The sequence below is a fragment of the Herpailurus yagouaroundi genome, unplaced genomic scaffold (assembly GCF_014898765.1).
Source record: "Herpailurus yagouaroundi ecotype Mexico unplaced genomic scaffold, PumYag 203, whole genome shotgun sequence".
In the NCBI taxonomy this organism is placed as follows: Eukaryota; Metazoa; Chordata; class Mammalia; order Carnivora; family Felidae; genus Herpailurus; species Herpailurus yagouaroundi.
In genome coordinates this window covers 27,929,563-27,948,916 of record NW_024412434.1, presented here as the reverse complement: position 1 = coordinate 27,948,916, position 19,354 = coordinate 27,929,563, and the positions used below count along the sequence as shown (strand labels likewise).

General features: G+C 49.2%; 1 protein-coding gene across 8 annotated transcripts in view; it reads right to left on the bottom strand.

Annotated features, from left to right (window-relative positions):
- The window catches only part of SFMBT2 (Scm like with four mbt domains 2), a 229,688-nt gene that overhangs the window by 38,769 nt on the left and 171,565 nt on the right, over window positions 1–19,354 (bottom strand). For all 8 annotated transcript variants that reach the window (XM_040451499.1, XM_040451497.1, XM_040451500.1 and 5 more), the window contains 4 exons: window positions 8,881–8,994; window positions 5,720–5,762; window positions 4,200–4,270; window positions 976–1,115 (listed from right to left, as the gene is read on the bottom strand). In XM_040451499.1, coding sequence (XP_040307433.1) covers window positions 976–1,115; window positions 4,200–4,270; window positions 5,720–5,762; window positions 8,881–8,994 — 368 coding nt within the window. The remainder of the gene's footprint in view (window positions 1–975; window positions 1,116–4,199; window positions 4,271–5,719; window positions 5,763–8,880; window positions 8,995–19,354) is intronic.

The following is a 19,354-nucleotide window of genomic DNA, read 5'->3' as shown; positions in this document are numbered from 1 at the left end:
CCTTGACCGAGCACCCCCTTAACTGCACCTCTAGACTCACACTATCCCCCCGTCAGGGCCGCGAAGCCCAAACAGGCCGAGGGCAGACAGTGCTGCTGTTGTCCCCAGGGCCTCATGCGGTGTCTGGCTCCAAGCGGCCGCCTGACGCACTCGGATGGAAACACGTTCTTCGTGCTACAGTAGCAATAAAGAAGATAAGTGTGGGGTCCTCTTTCTTAAGACGAATCACTGATATGCACGAAAAAAGCAGAGACGGCGTTCCAAGAACGGCTCAGAAACGCTTCCAAAATTCCAACCCCTCTCCGCACCGGGTCCACGGTGAGGCCGTAAACACAGACCAGAGAGGAAACCCTCCATCAACGTAATTAGGACGCACCTCTTTATCTGCAGGTGGATCCCCAGAGGCAGGAAGAGAGACGGAAAACAATACCGTCAAGATGATGCGGGGCCAGGGCTCCGCCCGGGACACAAACGTCACGCGAGCGCCTGGAGCCCATGGTGCATTCAGCAGGCACCTCTTACATGCAGGCGCCCCGCTAGGTACGGCCGAGGGAGGGGAGAGAGGTCACCACTCCCGGCTCGGCTGGGGAGTGTCCGTCCCCAAAGCACTTCCTTCCGTCCACTAAGGTTTACTCACCTCTCCAGAGAACCTCTGGTCTGCACTCCCAGGCCCTCCCCGCCCCCCAACACAGCCCATCCCCCCTGAGTTCCCGAAGCTCTTGATTCAAACCCACCGCAACGTTTCCCGGCACTCAGGGGAGGAAGGTCTATCCCTCCCGCCGGCCTGTTGAGTCTTTGACTCACCCATCCTCTGTCCTCGTCTGACCAGCTTGGGCCCAAGGACTCCAGAGCCGGGGCTTGGAAAATGTCACCTCATCGGATTCACATTTCCTTTCTCTCCTTCGGAGAGTCCACCCACATCTTCGACACCCCGTGGAAATAAGCCAACTGTGACCACTGTCGAACACGCTTTACCTCTTTCAGAACCAGCACGCATTTGCCGGGTCCCACGGACTGAGGTAGCTCTGCGATTCTCCCTTTGTTCAGGTAAGGGCCCGAGAAACACCTGTGGTTGATAAAAAGCTGAGGACAGCAGTATTTCCCGTTAACAGTACCTGCAGGGAAGAGAAACACAGCGGATGCCTTAGGATCCAACAAAAAACCGGCTTCCTCCACTTAGTTGTCAAAATTACCAGAGGCACGTGGCGTCTTGGCATCGGAATGTTTTATACCCACACCAGCTTGGAAGTTCTGGTTATTTTTTTTCTACCACATACGTGAACTTTTCTGTGTATTATGCAGGATTCGAGACACAGCAAAAGGTGCTACAACCAACACAGTGACAACTAACGTATCACTAGGCAGCTAAGAAAAAAACAATACCGGCTACACAGCTAAGTTCCCCTGGGCTTTCCACCCCAGAACCGCCCCCCCCCGACCTTGTGCTCCCCTTCCCCGAATCTGGTGTTTGTCATTCCCATGCACGTCTATAAACTTTACCACACATACGGGGGTTTGTGTGTCAACACACAATGGATCGCATTTCAGATATTTTTAAAATGCAGCAAAATCTTGTTTGCGAACATAATGCGTTCTGGAAACATGCTTGTAATCCAAAGCACTTGTGTATCAAAACGAATTTCCAGAACCACTGGCTCAGTTGTGATCACGTGACGTTCGGCATCACATACGACTCGTACGGCAAGACATCACTCCTTTATCAAGTTAAAATTTATTAGAAATCTTGGCTCGTCTTGCCCGTCACTCGCAATCCAAGGTTTTACTGTATTCCCTAAGTGGTTTTCTGCAGCATTTGGTTTGTTTAATGTGAAGGTTCTAAGATCCATCCAAGTTGGTAAACGTTTATCCAGAAGGTTCATCCATTTTCCACTTCTGTGCGTGACTCCATTACATCAATACAGCACAAGTGAGTTTTCCATTCTCTTACTGATGGACCTTGAATCATTTCCACTCTCTCGGTATTACCGACAGGGCTTCAGTGACCACGGCTGTGAAAATCTGCTCCTGCTTATGGGCAAGAGAATTTTCCAAGTACGTAACAAGGAGGGAAACTGTTCGGCCCTGGGGTCTGCAGTCTTCCGTTTTATTACACATGGTCAAATCGATCTCCACGCGGACTATCCCAACTTACACTCCTCTCAGCGCTGTGTAGGAGTTCCTGCTGTCCCACGTCCAAGCCCACACTAGGTATGGCTGCCTCAGTCCCACGTCCAAGCCCACGCTAGGTACGGCTGCCTCAGTCCCACGTCCAAGCCCACGCTAGGTATGGCTGCCTCAGTCCCACGTCCAAGCCCACACTAGGTATGGCTGCCTCAGTCCCACGTCCAAGCCCACGCTAGGTATGGCTGCCTCAGTCCCACGTCCAAGCCCACGCTAGGTATGGCTGCCTCAGTCCCACGTCCAAGCCCACGGTAGGTATGGCTGCCTCATTCTGCCACTCGGATGGATGTGAAATGTACCTCCCAGAGGATTAAATCTGCATTTCCTTCATTATGCTTTTGACTTAGCCAAGTTGTCGGTCTAGTTGTGTCTCCAAGGGCCACGGGGAAAAGTGGAATAACTACACAGTAAGGTATTACCCTACAGCCTCCTGATGTCTGGAAACACAGAAAGGGGGTTCGCTGTCAGCCAAGACGCGCCCTCCCCCACGCCGCTCCAAGCTAAACCATGCTAACAGTGGTATTTCTGCCTAACAACGGTTCTGAGTTTGGGATGGTAACTGAATGGTCCAGGAAGGTCTGTCCTAACAGGACTTCAACTAAGAAGCAACAGGGAAAAAGCACGAAGTGTTATTTTTGTGAGTAAAAGACAAAAGGAGTAAAATAACAATTACAGACGCTGAAGGAAGAGCTGACATTTTAAAACCATTCTGAAGTTTGAATTCTATACAACAAAATTAGACCAAAGAAAATTATGCCCACAGCTGCACACACGTGGAAGTTTCTTGGTAGGATTACCCTACCCAGACCTCGAGAAAAAAAGTTTTAGTGAGTCCACTCATAAAAATGCTCTCCTCACTACACCCTGGACGGATAGGGTTCCTCCACGGCGTATAGCTTTTAATCCTGGAAGAACTCAGAGTGGGTTTCGTTCTGGATACAAAACAGGATTCTTAATCAGATATATTATTCAATGTACAAACATGTCTATAATCAGCTTTGTTTGTCAAGGGGGGATTCCCATGTGTGTTTTCAAAGGTTATTTGGAAGATGTAGGACTTCACACGTTAAAAGACACATACTATTCGTGCTCAGGTTTCAAACACAGAGGGTTTTAAGGAACAACTCAAGAGCCCACGGGGACTTAAGTATTAACCGCTAGTAGAAAATGCAGGTGGGATGGCATAAAATGTCAAAAGCAGGAGTGCGTGCTGAGGATATTTTCAACGCTTTTTCTTTCCACGTGACCACTCACAGCATACAACTTTAACTGGCTCCTCATTTCCAAGTAGCACTTGGACTCTTCTCCTGCGGACCGAAAGAATTATCTAGAGCTACTGACCAAGAAACAGAAGAGACACAGAGAATTTGGTTTAGAAATTGTTTTTTAAAGGTGCGTCTGGGGGGCTCGGTCAGTTATGCACCCGACTTCGGCTCAGATCACAATCTCACAGTTCGTGAGTTCGAGCCCTGCGTCGGGCTCCGTGCTGACAGCTCGGAGCCTGGAACCTGCTTCGGATTCTGTGTCTCCCTCTCTCTCTCTGCCCCTCCCCCACTCACGCTCTGTGTGTGTCTCTCTCTCAAAAATAAACATTAAAGAAAAATCAGAAAATAAAAGAAAAATGTTTTAAAGTAGCTGTATATGGGGCGCCTGGGTGGCGCAGTCGGTTAAGCGTCCGACTTCAGCCAGGTCACGATCTCGCGGTCCGTGAGTTCGAGCCCCGCGTCGGGCTCTGGGCTGATGGCTCGGAGCCTGGAGCCTGTTTCCGATTCTGTGTCTCCCTCTCTCTCTGCCCCTCCCCCGTTCATGCTCTGTCTCTCTCTGTCCCAAAAATAAATAAACGTTGAAAAAAAAAATTAAAAAAAAAAATAAATAAAGTAGCTGTATGTGAATAAGTAGCAATGGAGACAAGGAAAAAGAACCCAGAGTTGAGGCATTCTTATATTGACCTGGAAAATACGTGAATGTCCCCCTCACAGACTGGGAAGGGTCAGACAGCCGCAAAGGGGCTCACTTACCTGTGGTGTCCAAGGGAGAGAATAAACAAAGGTCATGAGGTATTTTCTCAACAGGCACTGTGGATGGCAATCTGCAGATCAAGAAAACGAAATGATCATGGGTCGCACCCTTTAGAAGACACTAGTCCATTCCAAAGTCCTTTCACAACTGAAAGGGGCTGTTCCAGAAACCCTAGGACACATGCATGTAGCAGCAACACCAATACCCATGGGGAAGATCATTTCACACAAGTCGCTCCCCAGTTCTTACCATAACCCTAAGAAGCCAGTGGAACATCTCCCCCTCGAGTGGACATCACTAGTCAGTGATGTCCTTCTGGGTCGTTCCAGGCTTTGCCTCTTGCTACAGAATTACAATAACATCCTTAATTATGTTCTTAGACCCGAAGAAGTATTAGCTTGCAGAGACTTGAATGCGAATCAGACTTGTCTTCAATGCCTAACTGGGAACTACCACTGTCTGGTGGCCTTTGATCTCTGGCATCTGGGCCAGTGTGGGTCACGGCTACACGAAAAGGATCTTCACGGAAAGCCTGTGAACGGATGGGTCTTGAAACGTCAGGTGGGCCTAGCCTACGACAGAGCTTTGTGGTATGGTTCAGGAACCGCTTGCTGAATAAATATTTTCTAAAAAATGTAGCCAGGGGAAAAAGAGGCGTGTCGGGTCTCACAGGGTATCCACGCTGGCTGTGTGGAAGAAACCACACCGTCGAAGAGTGACATGAGCTCAAAGCAAACCATGACGAGACCTCAGTTGGGGCAGCTACAGCACCGGTTCTCAAGGCGGGGTCCCCGGAACCAGCAGACCGGCATCACCTGGGAACTTGTGAGACGTACAGACGGTCAGGCCCCACCGAAGATCCGCTCAGCCGGAAAGTTTGGACATGGGGGTCCGGCAGCGTGTGTGTTGTATCGAGCTGCCCCGGTGACCACGGGTCCACGGACCGCAAACCGGGGAGTTACCGAATTCAGATTTGGGTTCCGTGGTGGGACGGTTGATTATTACTTCCTCTCTATTTCAGCCTCCTCCAGACACACCTGGAGTCGCACTAACCTGATACACTGTGTTTCGAAACGAAGGTACGAAAAATGCCCCCCAAACTGTTACTTGCATTCAAGTGACAATACAGCTATTATTACATCTCATTTTATTTCGACGTGAGCCTGGGGAGATGCAAAAATGCTGGTCTTAAATTCCTTTCCCTCAGTGTATTTTTATGAAGAAAACGGAGCCAGCTGGCAGAGGCTTCCTCGAGCGCACCCTGCTGGGACCGGGCAGAGCTGGCATCAGGCCGAGGGCCGCCTGGCAGGCCGGCCGCGACCAGGGACGCCCGCGTGCTGCGTGCGGGGCAGGGGCAGCTGTGCGTGACCGTGGGGGCATCGTACATTGCTGTCACCTTTAGGGTGCCAAGTGCTAGCTAAGGTCCCTAAGGAAAACAGCAACGCCTCCTGCCCTCCACAAAGACAACGCTGTAGAGTTGACCGCACAGTTCGGGGGGGAAACAGAAACAAAAACTTACTGTTTTTCTGGTTGCACGACTGCGATCTTTCTCTTCTTTTGTGCTGGAAAACAGGCAAGACAGGGCAAAAGGACAATCAGCTTTGCTCCCCAGTTGGGCAAAAGCTTTTTTTAAAAAATGCCTTCAAGTAAAAACTGTGTCAGTTTTAAAGTAACGGTTTAAACACTGAAAAGTTATTCTATTCATGCCAAAATTTTACCTTAGTTTCTTCTAGCATTAGACTGTGACTCATCAGAAATGAAGTCTAAACAGAATTGAGTGCATTTAATCTTACCACGACACTAGCTACGTTATTCTAAAATGTGCTTTTAGTAAGAAAGAAAGAGCACACATATCATACTCACCTAATCCACCTGGTAGGACAAATTGTTGCGAGCAAGATTATCCAGAAGGATTGTTTGTTTTTTCCCCACAGAAAGCATGGGAAGTCCAATAATATTACCATACGGCATACTCCCAAATTAAGATTAGAGGTATGTTTTTGCACTAAAGTATTATTACTGGAAGGAGGATTAGTACCCCGTAAATATGTCTGACGAATATCGACATAACCCAGCCAATAATTATTTTTCAGATAAGAAGATTTACAGTTTATATAACGTATTCGGAGCACCTTACCAAAGATAGACCTAAGACCATGGCACCACTTAATGCTGGCACAGACAATCCCACATCTTCCAGCATATGTGTAATTTCAAGAAAAAAGTTTTAAGTTTATTTTTTGAGAGTGAGAGAGAGAGAGAGAGAGCCAGAACCCCAAGCAGGCTCTGAGCTGTCAACGCAGAGCCCAACGTGGGGCTTGATCCCATGAACCTCGAGATCACGATCTGAGCCAAAATCAAGAGTCAGACGCTTCACCACCTGAGCCACTCAGGCACCCGTGAACAGAACTTCTAAAGCTACCGGAGTTTAGATTATTTAGATTTATAGTTTGCCTCTTCAGAACAAATGCGTGACTGAATCTGGTCATGCCTGGCTCTCTGGCCAGTGGAGTCAAGAGTCTGTGGCACTTTAAGTGAGAAGAGAAAATGAGAATGCCTTTGATAATGACAAAGTTATTCTATGCTCAAAATTTCAGGAATAGCTTAAAGTGAGGGCCAAGATACTACTCTCGTTGGATGATTCATCGAGCAATACTGTGTATGGGGGAGAATAATCCCTTAAAATCCACCTGTGTGTAATCTGGGCTACTTACTTTGTGGCACACAGGTAATGTATCATCCCACTTTTTTTGAGTGAGTGGGGGGGGGGCACAAGTGGGGTAGGGGCAGAGAGAGGAGACACAGAATCTGAAGCAGGTCCAGGCTCTGAGCTGTCAGCACAGAGCCCCACGTGGGGTTCGAACTCACAAACTGCAAAGTCAGATGCTCAATGGACTGAGCCACCCAGGCGCCCCCACTGTCCCACTCTTAATGAATATCGACTAGGACTCAAGTGCCCTTCAAAATCTGACATCAGGGAACAGAACTGATATAGGATGGAAGCTTCCTTTCTATCAATACTCTGAGCATCTACATACGGGAACCATGTCGTAGGACGTTAGAAAGTAAAGCTAGCATATAAATTAATAAAGGAAATACTAGCAATGTCTATTTCACAAAAATTAAAACCCCTTATCTTTAAGGGCTCATAATTTTAAATAATACTCTTGATAAACATTAGGGTGGAATAAAAATGCCATGATTTATTGGTTTTGAAGATTTTTAAAGGTCCCATTTCAGGATAATGATCTACAACAGCAGATGTTAAAACACACACTGCTATATATATTCAAGAGACAGAACTGTTATATTTAAGAACACAGAGTTAGTTCTGGGTTAACTATTAATATTGTTTTAATTCGGCATTTTTGTAATCAGAAGGACATTATACTCTTCAAACTACAGTTGAAATCTCACTGGTTGGTTACTGCTAAGAGTAGCTGTTTATATGTTATGTCAGTAAATTATTATGGTCAATTAGGATCCTTTCAGGGTAAATCTCATGAGAAAAACTAGTTCTCTCTCAGACATGCTGATACAAAAATACAGTATTTAGCTTAAATGTTCTCTAATCAAAATAACGCATTGTATACCAAACTGGAAGTCAAGATTTCTTTCATATTTTATTTATTCTATATATGTTATATATTATTTTATACAACGTACATATATTATTCTATTTACTTTGAATTTTATCTCTGCCACTCTGTGACCTTCAACTGCCTTAGCATTCTGACTTCGTTTGTCAACCTGTGAGATGCTTACAAATATTCATCTCACAAAGACATTGAAAGCATACATGAGGCAAAAATATTGGCACTCCACAGAACATCTAATAGCAGCTCTGTGTTTTACAACTTAGCTACACTATTTACAAAACTGTCTATTCATAAAAATAAATAAATAAATAGATAAATAAATAGATAAATAAATAAATAAATAAATAAATATAAAATTTTAAAAAGGGGGTGCCTGGGTGGCTCAGTCGGTTCAGTGCCCAACTCTTGATCTCAGCCCAGGTCATGATCCCAGGGTCATGGGATAGAGCCTAGCACTAGAGCTTAAGATTCTCTCTCTCTCTCTCTTCCTCTGACCCTCTCCCCTGCTCATGTACTCTCTCCCTAAAAAACAAAACAAAACAAAACAAAACAAAAACAGGGAGACCTGGGTAGCTCAGTCGGTTGAGCGACCGACTTCAGCTCAGGTCCTGATCTCACAGTTTGTGAGTTTGAGCCCCACATCGGGTTCTGTGCTGACAGCTCAGAGCCTGGAGCGTGCTTCGGATTCTGTGTCTCCCTCTCTCTCTGTCCCGTCCCCACTCGCACTCTGTCTCAAAAATAAAAACTGAAGAGTCTCATAAATATGAAGAACAAACTGAGGGTTGCTGGAGGGGGGATGGGTGACGTGGGTCAGGGGCACCAAGGAATCTACTCCTGAAATCATTGTTGCACTAGATGCTAACTAATTGGGATGTAAATTTCAAAAAAAAAATAATAATAAATAAATAAAATAAAATAAATAAATAAACAAAAATAAAAAATTAAAAAATAAAATTAAAAAATAAAGAAATAAACATTAAAAAAACTTTTAAAGAAAATAAAATACACAAAAGACACACACAAAAAATGATCTATTTACTCCCCCAAGCTGCAGATGCCGTCCACACTGGACGATACTTACAGACTGTTTTGTGCGGTGTGGTCAAAGGGTACGAATTCGCCTCACACCAGCCCACTGGGAAGATGTCCATGGATTCTACATCAACAATAAACTCCGGAGCAGGAGTCTGTAGGCCTGCATTGGACAAGTCAAGACAACAAGTACAGATTTTACCAAAAAGAGCCAGAAGAAGAAAGGAAAATACAAGCATCCCTGAGATGAGGAAAACATTTCCCGGAACACGGAACAGAAAACTTGGAACAGTCTTAACGACAGACACCGATACCGGGAACAGAGTACAAGGGGTTCAAGTAAAGTAGAGACTCCAAAAGTCTAAGACACTTCCTACTGTAAATGCCGGAGGGAAGGGCGGAGAAAGGAATCTGGGAACAACGGGCACTGGAGCCCGAAAGCACCTTTAAACTTAAGGGAATGCACCTGAGCTCGTGGTCGGGGCCACAGCACACATTTAAGCCAGCAGACACACTTCCTGCTTAGCCAAGGTCAACCTTCAGCCAAGGGAAGTTCGCATCACGGTTAAAAGGAAGTAGTGAGGCACAGCAAGCCGGGTTTTGAGCAGTGAAGACAGACGATACAATCTCTCTAGGGAACTCATTCACTGATCAGTTTGACTGGGGTTGCTTGTTTCGAGCTCCTTGGGGGACCGCGGACTGCCGCCACGTTGCACAAAACTGTTTACGCCGGAGTGTGTTTTCCAGTGGGGTCGGCCTGTCACCCCGTTTCACGGTCCTACGAATGCCTCGTGACAAATCAGCACCACAGCTATGAGACTCGGAAAGACGGAACACATCTGCATGTAACATGAGCCAAGGTTTCACGGAGCTCTGGCTATAGGGGTCAGTATGGAACCCAGCAAGCTAGTGAGAAGAAGAAACTTCTACACAGACTCAGTAATTCTTTGGGAAAGAAAAAGAAAACACTGAAGGAAGACACTTGTGAACTAAGAACCAAAAGCGAAGAACTCTTAATAGACACGGGCTCACCGGCTCTGAGCACCTACCCTTGCTTTGCTCCGGTGTCTTCACTGAGAATCAAGGCAAAAACCACACAGTAGAACCCCCTCACACATCCGCGTCGCCACACCACATCTGATGAATTTTAAGTCGGATCCCCCCAAAACTTAGCTTCATGAAGCGTGATTCCAGCAGACGTAGGACGGTCCCACCCGTTGTAACTCTGACATTCACTGCACTGGCTCCTACCCCTTACTTCTCATCATAAAGTAGATACTGCAGTAAAGAAGCATGTTATTTGATACACGTGGGGTCCTGATTCAGCGCTAACCCAGTGAACACTCTGACAGCACATTCTTACACACACACACACACACACACACACACACACGATCATTGCCATTAGTCACGTTCGACGTTCGATCCCTTCTCAAAAAAAGCAGTACTACGATTACCTATCCCAAATGCCCTTTTGCCCAATTCTCCCGTAACGTGAAGCATATATGAGTTAAAGGAAGGCAAACAGGTTGACAGAGATTATTTCTCGACACAGTCGAATGAATGGAAATCATTTCCGTCTCATAGAATGACTCAACCACTACTGACCCTACTTGCCAGAGAGACCCTCAAATAAACACGACCACACGCAAGACAGAGAAGTAAAGAAACTTGCCAAGGAGCTTCCAAAGTGGAAGTTATCGTCCCTGTCCCGAAGGGCACACGAGTCTCAGGAGGGTCGAACGAAGAGGGTCACTGAGCTGTTCCCTCATTAACTACAGGGCACGTTCTCACGCTCAGATTCTCTAAAATAGCATGGGTTTCTGAGCTACTCAACAACTGTGCTAAGGGGATGAATTCATCTACGATAGACATTTGTATTTCTGGACTTAACGTTTAGATGCAAACCTGATTTTCGAGGTCAAAGGAGTGCTTCCAAAAGAAGCAGAAGGTGAATTTTATAGCCTATTCCTTCCTGAACTGTGACCTTCATCTTCCAATATTCTGCTGGTTCAAAAGTCTCTTGGTATTAATGCTTTAATATATACACTTCTGTAATAGTGTTTACATTAATATATTGATATGGCTGTCTTTACCATAACTTAGAATTCTTTGATCATGCTCTCCATTCAAAACAAATATTTATAAGCTACAATGTGTCACCTACTATGCCTTCCAGGAAGTTACAGCCCTGTCTTCCTCGTACTTTGAAATCTAACCCACTAAGGCATCTATTAAATATGAACTGGTGGAAAAGTGGATTATTTATCACCCAGAGACGTTTTCCTGACCCTGAAACTTTTCCAACCCTCCTCTGAATGATGGACACCAATTCCTTATTTCTCTTTATCAATCTTATGCAATATCTAGATATATCTGGCTGGACTCGGAATAATCTTTGTAAAAAACAACGTACTATTTTTCAAGAGCAGGGACCCACGACCTTTTATAAAAAGCAATCCATTAAAAACATTAGGCGATTCTCCTTACTCTGGAGTCTCCAAACCTGCCAATGCAAAAGCTTAGTGGCTCACTTCAGTAGTCTGACCATTTCCTAGGAAACCCTCTTGTGAACGACACAAGGTCAGGTTCAACCCCGGACCTCACTGCAGCTGTATCAGTCGATATGGAGTCCGCTCATTCATTCTTCCCCAGAACTTTATCTGAAAAACCATCGGGAAGCCTCGATCTCTATCTGCCTAAATAAATTATGGTATATCGTACGATGGGATATTCTGCCATTTGTAAGAAAAGATCGAGAAACCACTTCATACACTTACATGTAGAGACGTGTCCATGTTTTGTTGAATAAAAGGAAAGCAGAGGGCAGAACACAACGTGTGTGTATAGCAGGTTATCATCTGTTTAAAAGGGGGAAATAACATATATTTATACGTGCATACAACAGACCTGGAAGGAAGTACAAAACGCTAACAGTGGCTGTTTTGCTGGGAAAGGAGCTTAGACACTGAGGAATGGGGCAGGAGGGGGAGAGAAACTTTTACACGTTTTGGCCCTTGCGAATGAATCGACTAATTCACAACCGCAACCTCACTTTCACCACAATCACAACGCAACACAAAACGCTCTGAGAAGAAAGGAGTCAGGTGCCTGAAGAGTACTGCCACAGAGGCCGGAGTCATGAAGGACAAGTGACCTTCACAGAAAATAAAACCAGACCGCGATGAATCATCTCACTGCTAAGCGGGGAAAGACGTTCCACGCTCACAAAGCAAACGTGAGGCGTATAAACTTCTCAGAGCCACTTTGGAGCCTGCGAAGACTTCCGCGATTTGCTATACCCCGCGACCGTGACGTCGGATCCGTGGATGGCCGGCCCCTTCCACGAAGTCCCACTGTCCTTCCTACCACACGGGCTTCAGGAAGAACGAGCCCCACACCTCAGTTCAAAGGCAGGAAGGGAAGAAAGGCACGAGGTGTCTAGGAAGGAAGTCAGCCTTGCTCAGAACCCTCAGGAAGAGAGGCCGCAGCAAATCGTGACAGGCTCACGCGTGCGACGGAAAGACAGGGCGTCAGAGGGAAGAAAGCTGCTTGGCGATGTGGGAGCCGGCAAGACCGGGGGCCAGAAACCCCGTGTGCTGGCCGCCAGCCTCCTCTCGTCTGCAGGAGCCCCTCTACGAAGCCAGACTGCCACGGCCCCCCGCCAGCTGTGGAGCCAAATCCCTAAGGAACGAGGGACGGGCAATGCTGTGGATGGCAAGACCAGGACGGGACGGGAAGCAGGACCTGGAGGGAAGCGACAGAAAGGGGATCCGGGGTGTGTGTGTGTGTGTGTGTGTGTGTGTGTGTGTGGAGAGGGACACTCACGGGTCGGCAAACGCTTGCCGCACTGCCCGCAGGCCCGACACTTGGCAGGTGTGCGATCTTCACCCACAACCCAAAGCGACGGGGACTGGGTCTGTCCCCGTTTTCCAGATGGGTAAACCGAGGCACAGAAAAAGGCCAGAGGAGAATCTGACCGTAAACAATCGAACGCTGGGGGCCTTAGGAGAAAGCATTTCGGGTGGGCGCTTTTCTTCCTTTGTCCCGTGTTGGTTTCTGGGTTTGGGTTTGATTTAGTTTGGTCGGTTTAGAGCCTGTCCCATTCCTATTTGGGCCCCCATATCCCTCCTGCACGGTCCCCACGATGAGGTGGCCCCTGCCGCCCCCCACAGAAGGGGAAGGAGGCCTGCCCCCTCCCCACGGGCAGACGACGACGGGCTGGGGCCTCTGAAACAGGAAGGCGGCCCGACAGCAGTCCCGTCCACGCTCACGGCAGCTCAAAAGCCCAAGTTACGTGTGGGTCCCGTAAGCAGAGCCCCTGGAGAGGCGATCCGCCAGCCGCCCGCCAAAAGCCTTCCCCCCAGCTACACATTTCGCCCAAGACTTTGCCTAAAACAGGCGGTTCTGTCGCGGGCCACCAAGGCCCTGTCTCATCGAGCATCAGCTTTAGGGACAGAACAGGCCGGGGAGGATGTGAAGCCTGTGCCCGCAGACCATACCCACTGTCCGACCAGCCTCTTTAACTTTCAGGAAACCCTGCTCCGGGCCCCTGATCTGCCGACACAGCTTCTCCCAAAATTGTCTCGAGCAGGCCGTCCCTCCTTTTCAAGATTTTAAAACCACCCACGCTGGCTTGAAATATAATTACTTTCACATTTGCATTTTCCCTTGTTTGGTTTTCGCAAGCCTCGGCGAGATGCTTATTAACCACCTGACTCTTCCACAAATTACAGAAAGGCTTAAGGGGCACTTTCCTGCACCTGCTCTCCTATATATATGAGAGGTGGCCTGGACGGGAGCTCCTTTAGACCACGCCACACCTTGCCCGTTAGATCTCAGCGTCCTTCACAAACCCTAGCACCCAGAACAACCATCTGGGCAGGGTGCCTTTATTTACTTTTTTAAATGTTTATTTACGTTTGAGAGAAAGACAAAGTGAGAGAGCGCAAGGAGGAGAGAGAAAGAGGGAGACAGGGGAACGGAAGTGGGCTCTGTGCTGATGGCAGAGAGCCCCACGTGGGGCTTGAACCCACAAACCGTGAGATCGCGACCTGAGCGGAAGTCAGACGCTTAACCGACTGAGCCGCCCAGGCGCCCCTGGGGAAGGGGATTTTAAAATGCAGATTCCTGGACCCTGCTTGGGATTCAGATGCACTAGGTCTGTGGTGGCCCCGGGAATCTGCATTTTAAACTTCCTTTTAATGTTTATTTTATTTATTTTTTAAAGAGAGACACACAGAGCGAGCTGGGGAGGGGCAGAGAGAGAGAGGGAGAGAGAGAGAGGGAGGGAGAATCCCAAGCAGGCTGTCAGCACAGAGCCCGATGCGGGGCTCGAACCCACAAACCGTGAGATCATAACCCGAGCCAAAATCACAGACGGAGCCACCCGGGCGCCCCAGGGATCTGCACTTTAACAGACTCCTCCAGCAGATTGGGAAATGGAGGGAGTTTACTGGAACTGAACCGAGCATAGGGAAACACTGACCAAAGAGTTCTTGAATGTTGGTTTTATCCCACTGGCTCAAAATTCAGTTGGCAAGACAGAAGTTGTTAAGGGACCGCTGTATCTTAGATCACTTTCTCGTTCGGAAACACGGGTTTTACTGATTCCTCCTTACATATGCAGCGAGCATTTAGCGAGCCAAGTGCACACGAACTCTTGTGCGGATACTGTGCTCTGTGACAGGCAGAGACAGTATGGCCCTGTGTCACAGAGCGCCAGCGACAGCATTAGGGGGTGCACAGACACGGGAGTTCTCTGTTCTGATGGACCTCAGGCTCTGTGCAGGGAGGCGGGGCCGAAGTGAGAAGGGGCCGCCTGTCTTCCTGCTCGCCGGCCACCCCTCTTCCTGAGCCGTCACCGTCAGGTACAAACACGACGAGGAGCACTTCACTCTGCCAATCTCCACAACCATCCTACGAGGTACAGACCCCCATCCTACACATTTTATGCAGCTGCACCAATAAGAAAGGGGGTTTTAAACTCAGGAAGCACCCGAGGTCACACATCTAGGAGGCGGGTGTGCCGTGGGGAGGCGTGCAGATGCACAGGGTATCAGGAGGAAGGCGATGGCTGTTACGGTGCAAAGCCAAGTCTCAGGGCCCCACGAAGGCAGCAGGGCACAGGGAACAACGGCAGGAGTAGGGGACGAAGATCCGGACCAAAGAGTGGCGGTGAGCTGCGAAGATGGAGACGCACGGGGACACGGGGCACTGAGGGGACTCCTTGGGCACGGGGGCGGGCACACAGATGTGAGTTACCCTACGCCTGCTGGCTTGGATGGTTTTCTAGCTTCTAACGTGGGTCAGAGGGGAGACTTGAGGAGAAGAGCCAACGGGAGTGGGGGGACGACAGTGACGCCCGACTGGGGAACGCGGGCATCCACACGGGGGACGCTGTGCAGGCGGGTAAACAGGGCACCAGGGGAAAAGACCGTGATGAGCTCTGACCCTTACGTGTGAAGGTGGATGAACAAAGCAACGCCTAGAACGCTCATCTAAGGAGGAGTCCGTGGGGAAGAGAAACCTGCCTGGCCTGGGGTTCTGGAAAAGATGCGGGGGAAGGCTTTGAAGGAAGGGTCAACGTAGGTCAAATACTGCAAACGGGAAAAGGGACAGAAACAACCTAGAGATGGAGAATCGTACGCGACTGCAGGGAGCTTCTGTAAACAAACAAAGAAACAAAAAACACAACCCATCAAAGCAAGAGACAGAGAGCGTGTCTCAACCTTCTGATCAAGAAAGAGATAAAACTGAGCGTGAGGACAACTGGAGGCAGGAAAGGTGACTACTAGTAACGGGAAAGGGCATGATACCTGCCACAGGAGGTGGGAAGATGCACCCGGTCTCCCCACAGATGCTGGGGTGCTGGCCCAACGGCGAGCAGAGCGAACTAGGCATGTCTTGTAATGCTGGTTTTCTTATTTTATCTTTTTAGGTGTTTACTTGTTTATTTTGGGTTGAGAGAGCACAAGCAGGGGAGGGGCAGAGACAGAGAGAGGGAGACAGAGAATCCAAAGCAGGCTCTAGGCTCCGAACCGTCAGCACAGAGCCTGACGTGGGGCTCGAACTCACGAACCGCGAGACCGTGACCTGAGCAGAAGTCGGACACGGCGCTACTTTGTTTAAAAGCGATGAACTCCTGACCAGCTACCTCCACGAAAAGAATACGCTTTCACCATTTCATTCGGTGATCTAAGATCTTGCATGTTCTATTTGCCACACAGCCAGGTTTTCTTTGGTGATGAGGTGGAGAAAGGGAATGCCGGTTACCGCTAACCGGACCTGCACACCAATTCCCGCCTTCCTGTCTTCAGGGGATACGGAGCTGGGAAACAAACTCCCAGGCTCCCCTGCACGATGATCCTGAGGACAGAGCACGCTCCACCGATGGTAATCTACTCGTGGGAGGTGCGGAGGGCAGCGTGAGGCCGGGGCGGTCCTCCTGCCAGCAAGCAAAGGCCACGAAGGCTGCGGCAGCCGGCTCCACACTTCTGTTTCTGCTCATGAACTTCAACGGTCCCTGGAGACACTGCAGGGGTGCCACTGTGTCCTCACACGCTTTGCAGCTGAAGCCAGTGGCGGGCCAGCGATTGAGGCTTCCTGCCCTTGGGACTCCAGAGTGCTCTTGAAACGAAGCGCCCCCCAGTGGCCTCCTGACTTCGTGTCCGCAGCTCTCTCAGTGATCGTAGAGGCGCCTTGTTTCCAGGCACAATCCCGTCTTGCTTGAAACACTGACTCTCGGGGGCGCCTGGGTGGCTCAGTCGGTTAAGCCTCCGACTTGGACTCAGGTCATGATCTCGCGGTTCGTGGGTTCAAGCCCTGCATTGGGCTCTGTGCTGACAGCTCAGAGCCTGGAGCCTGCTTTGATTCTGTGTCTCCCTCTCTCTCTCTGCCCCTCCCCCACTTGCACTTTCTCTCTCTCTCTCTCTCTCTCTCTCTCTCTCTCTAAGAATATATAAACACTTTAAAATTAAAAAAAAAATAAAAGAAAAAAAGAAACACCGACTCTGTTTCTTGACTGACATCAGGGCACACAGACTGTCCCTCCAGTGTCTAAGCTCCCGAGTCCGTAAACCTTATTTCCTCTTGGTAATAAGTGAGGTGTTTAGCCTGCCACTGAGCTACTTAACAGAGTGGATTGCACTTTACTGCCCCACACTTCTAGAAAATCTGAGTGCTGGGCCTTGACAGGCCCGAGAGGCTCACTTTTTACTGGAGTGGAGCATCTAGAACCTTGCTGTCCCAAAGAGTCTCCTGCAAGGATGCAGACTTCTAGATCCGTGCTGTCCAAATCAGCAGCCGCCAGCCTCCCGTGACCACTGAGCACTTGACTGCAGGTGGTGCTACTGAGGAGCTGAAATTATAACTTGATTTCACTGAAATCAAAGCAGCCACCTGTGTCTAGAAGCCACGCGGGGGACAACACAGAACTAACATCTAGTCGCAGCTCCTGAGACGGTCTCCTGCGGGAATTCTCATCTGGGATCCATGAAATTCCAAGGAGGTCTATCCACGAGCTGTTCTGAGAGGGTCCATGGATCGTCTGAAATGGCACCCAAAATTGTGTATGTGTGCAAGTGTATCTTCCAGAGTGGCAACAGCTTTCAGGAGAATCTCAAAGGGGTCTGTCCCATCCCAAATGTAAAAACCTGCTCTAGGATGGGGACCATCCTGGGGATGTCAGCACATTCTCGGTTCCAGTAAGGTCACTTGATTCAAGATAGAGTGAACTTTCCAGGACTCTGGTATAGGAACAACCTAAACCTTCCATTAAATACTTCTTCACTCCCCCCTGGTCTGAGCCCTCACCCCTATGCTGCATGGAATCAATTTTGCCATGAGGGGCTCAAGTGGGAAACCCCATTACCCTTGCTTAGTATGTTATCCCATTCATTCATTCATTCATTCATTCATCAGATTTGAAAGTGAACAAAGTAAGAAGGCAAGGAAGGCAAGAAGCAAGCCAATTCAGCCTCTGGGCCCCATGCAGATGAGGAGAGGACAGCCTAGGAGCCTTTGAGAGGCTGGAACTGAGGAGAGGCGCCTGGTTCCAAGTCTAGGAATCAGTCAGGCCTTGGATCCCCTTGTCGATTCCACCCAGTCAGGTTAGACGCCTCCGCCAGGCAGGCGACTGGAGGTTCACGTGCTAGAAAACGTGCACCAGCGCGTTCTGACTTAGAGTCAGAAGCACCAGGTCAGGGAAATGACCAGGCCAGGAAATGGCGTTACGTGAGAGTCCGTGCACCGAGCGTGAAAGGTCTGCCCCTTCCTGCCGTCACCCCCAACAGCCCAGGTGACCCGACTCAGGACACTGGCAGTGGCGGGTGTCAGAGTGAGGACCCTGCAAGCCCGGCCCGGTCAGGGACATGCCCCATGCCAACTCTGAAGGGTGCGTGACACTTAGAGCCAGTGGCGGAAAGGAAACCAGCAGCGGCAGGCCTAGGTCGCTCACCGCAGCCAAGAAGCCAAGAGAAGATCAGGCAGATCAGGAAGTGTCACCGGACAGTCCCAAAGTGCATGCACTTGTCAAGAGGGGAAAAGAAGAGCTCACATCCGTCCCGGGACCGTCAGGGTGTCTTACGTTCAACTCCCTCCGCTGAAACCCTACACGAGGCTCAGGCTTCAAGAGTCCGCCGGCTGTTCCTGAGGGCGCTCGGCGGCGGAAATCGGGGACCATGGGCGCGCAGCCCGGCGTGTTCGGTGCTTGCTGATGGGGGATGTGAAGCTCGCGGTGACAGGATGGGAGTCCTGAACGCCAGGAAGCTACTGCCCGAAGCTATACCCGGCGAAGACTTCACAGACTGACACTCGCACAGTACGTTCTCCAGGACTGAGTGTGGAAAAATTTAATTTTCTCTAGGTTTCGTTTCAGAGGGCAGCAAAAAATAAAGATCAGGAGACGTCGGTAATACCCAAGCTCCCCTGTTCTGGAGATTTTCATACGTCTCCGCAGACCTGAAGACTCTAGGTCGTCTTCGTGTTTCTGTCCTTGTGCGTTTGTTTTTATGACAGATCAGCACCGAAAGCAGCGGGCACCAAGTCCCCCGGGACGTCATTGCCTCCCCGCGCTCAAAGCACAACGAACACCAGCCGAGAGAGTCCCCCTGCCTGTTTTTCACGTGCAACAGCGCTCCCCAGGTCAAAACCGGGTTTCAGTGTCCCCTTCCAGAGCCCTCTTCAAACATTTCTGTAGTGGCGGCAACAAAAAAGGCCACATAACTGCAGACATGAAGCCTGCCGGTGGCCGTACCTTTTATGGCATCAGAGGAATGTTGGCGCAAAGGCTAAAAGTCATGTATTCAGGAACATGGAGCTTCCCACATCTCTTCTGAACCGCAGGACAGGATTAATAACGAGGGGGTAAGAGAAGCCAAGGAAGGCATTGCAAAGCTGTAAGCCCTCTCAGGGAGCTAAAGCATCATGAGGACGGGAGAAGACCCTCCTCGTCCCCGAGGGAAGCATCTGGAACGCACGTAGAAGGACCTGGTGTGGGGCGGGGGCAGACGCGTGAATGCAGG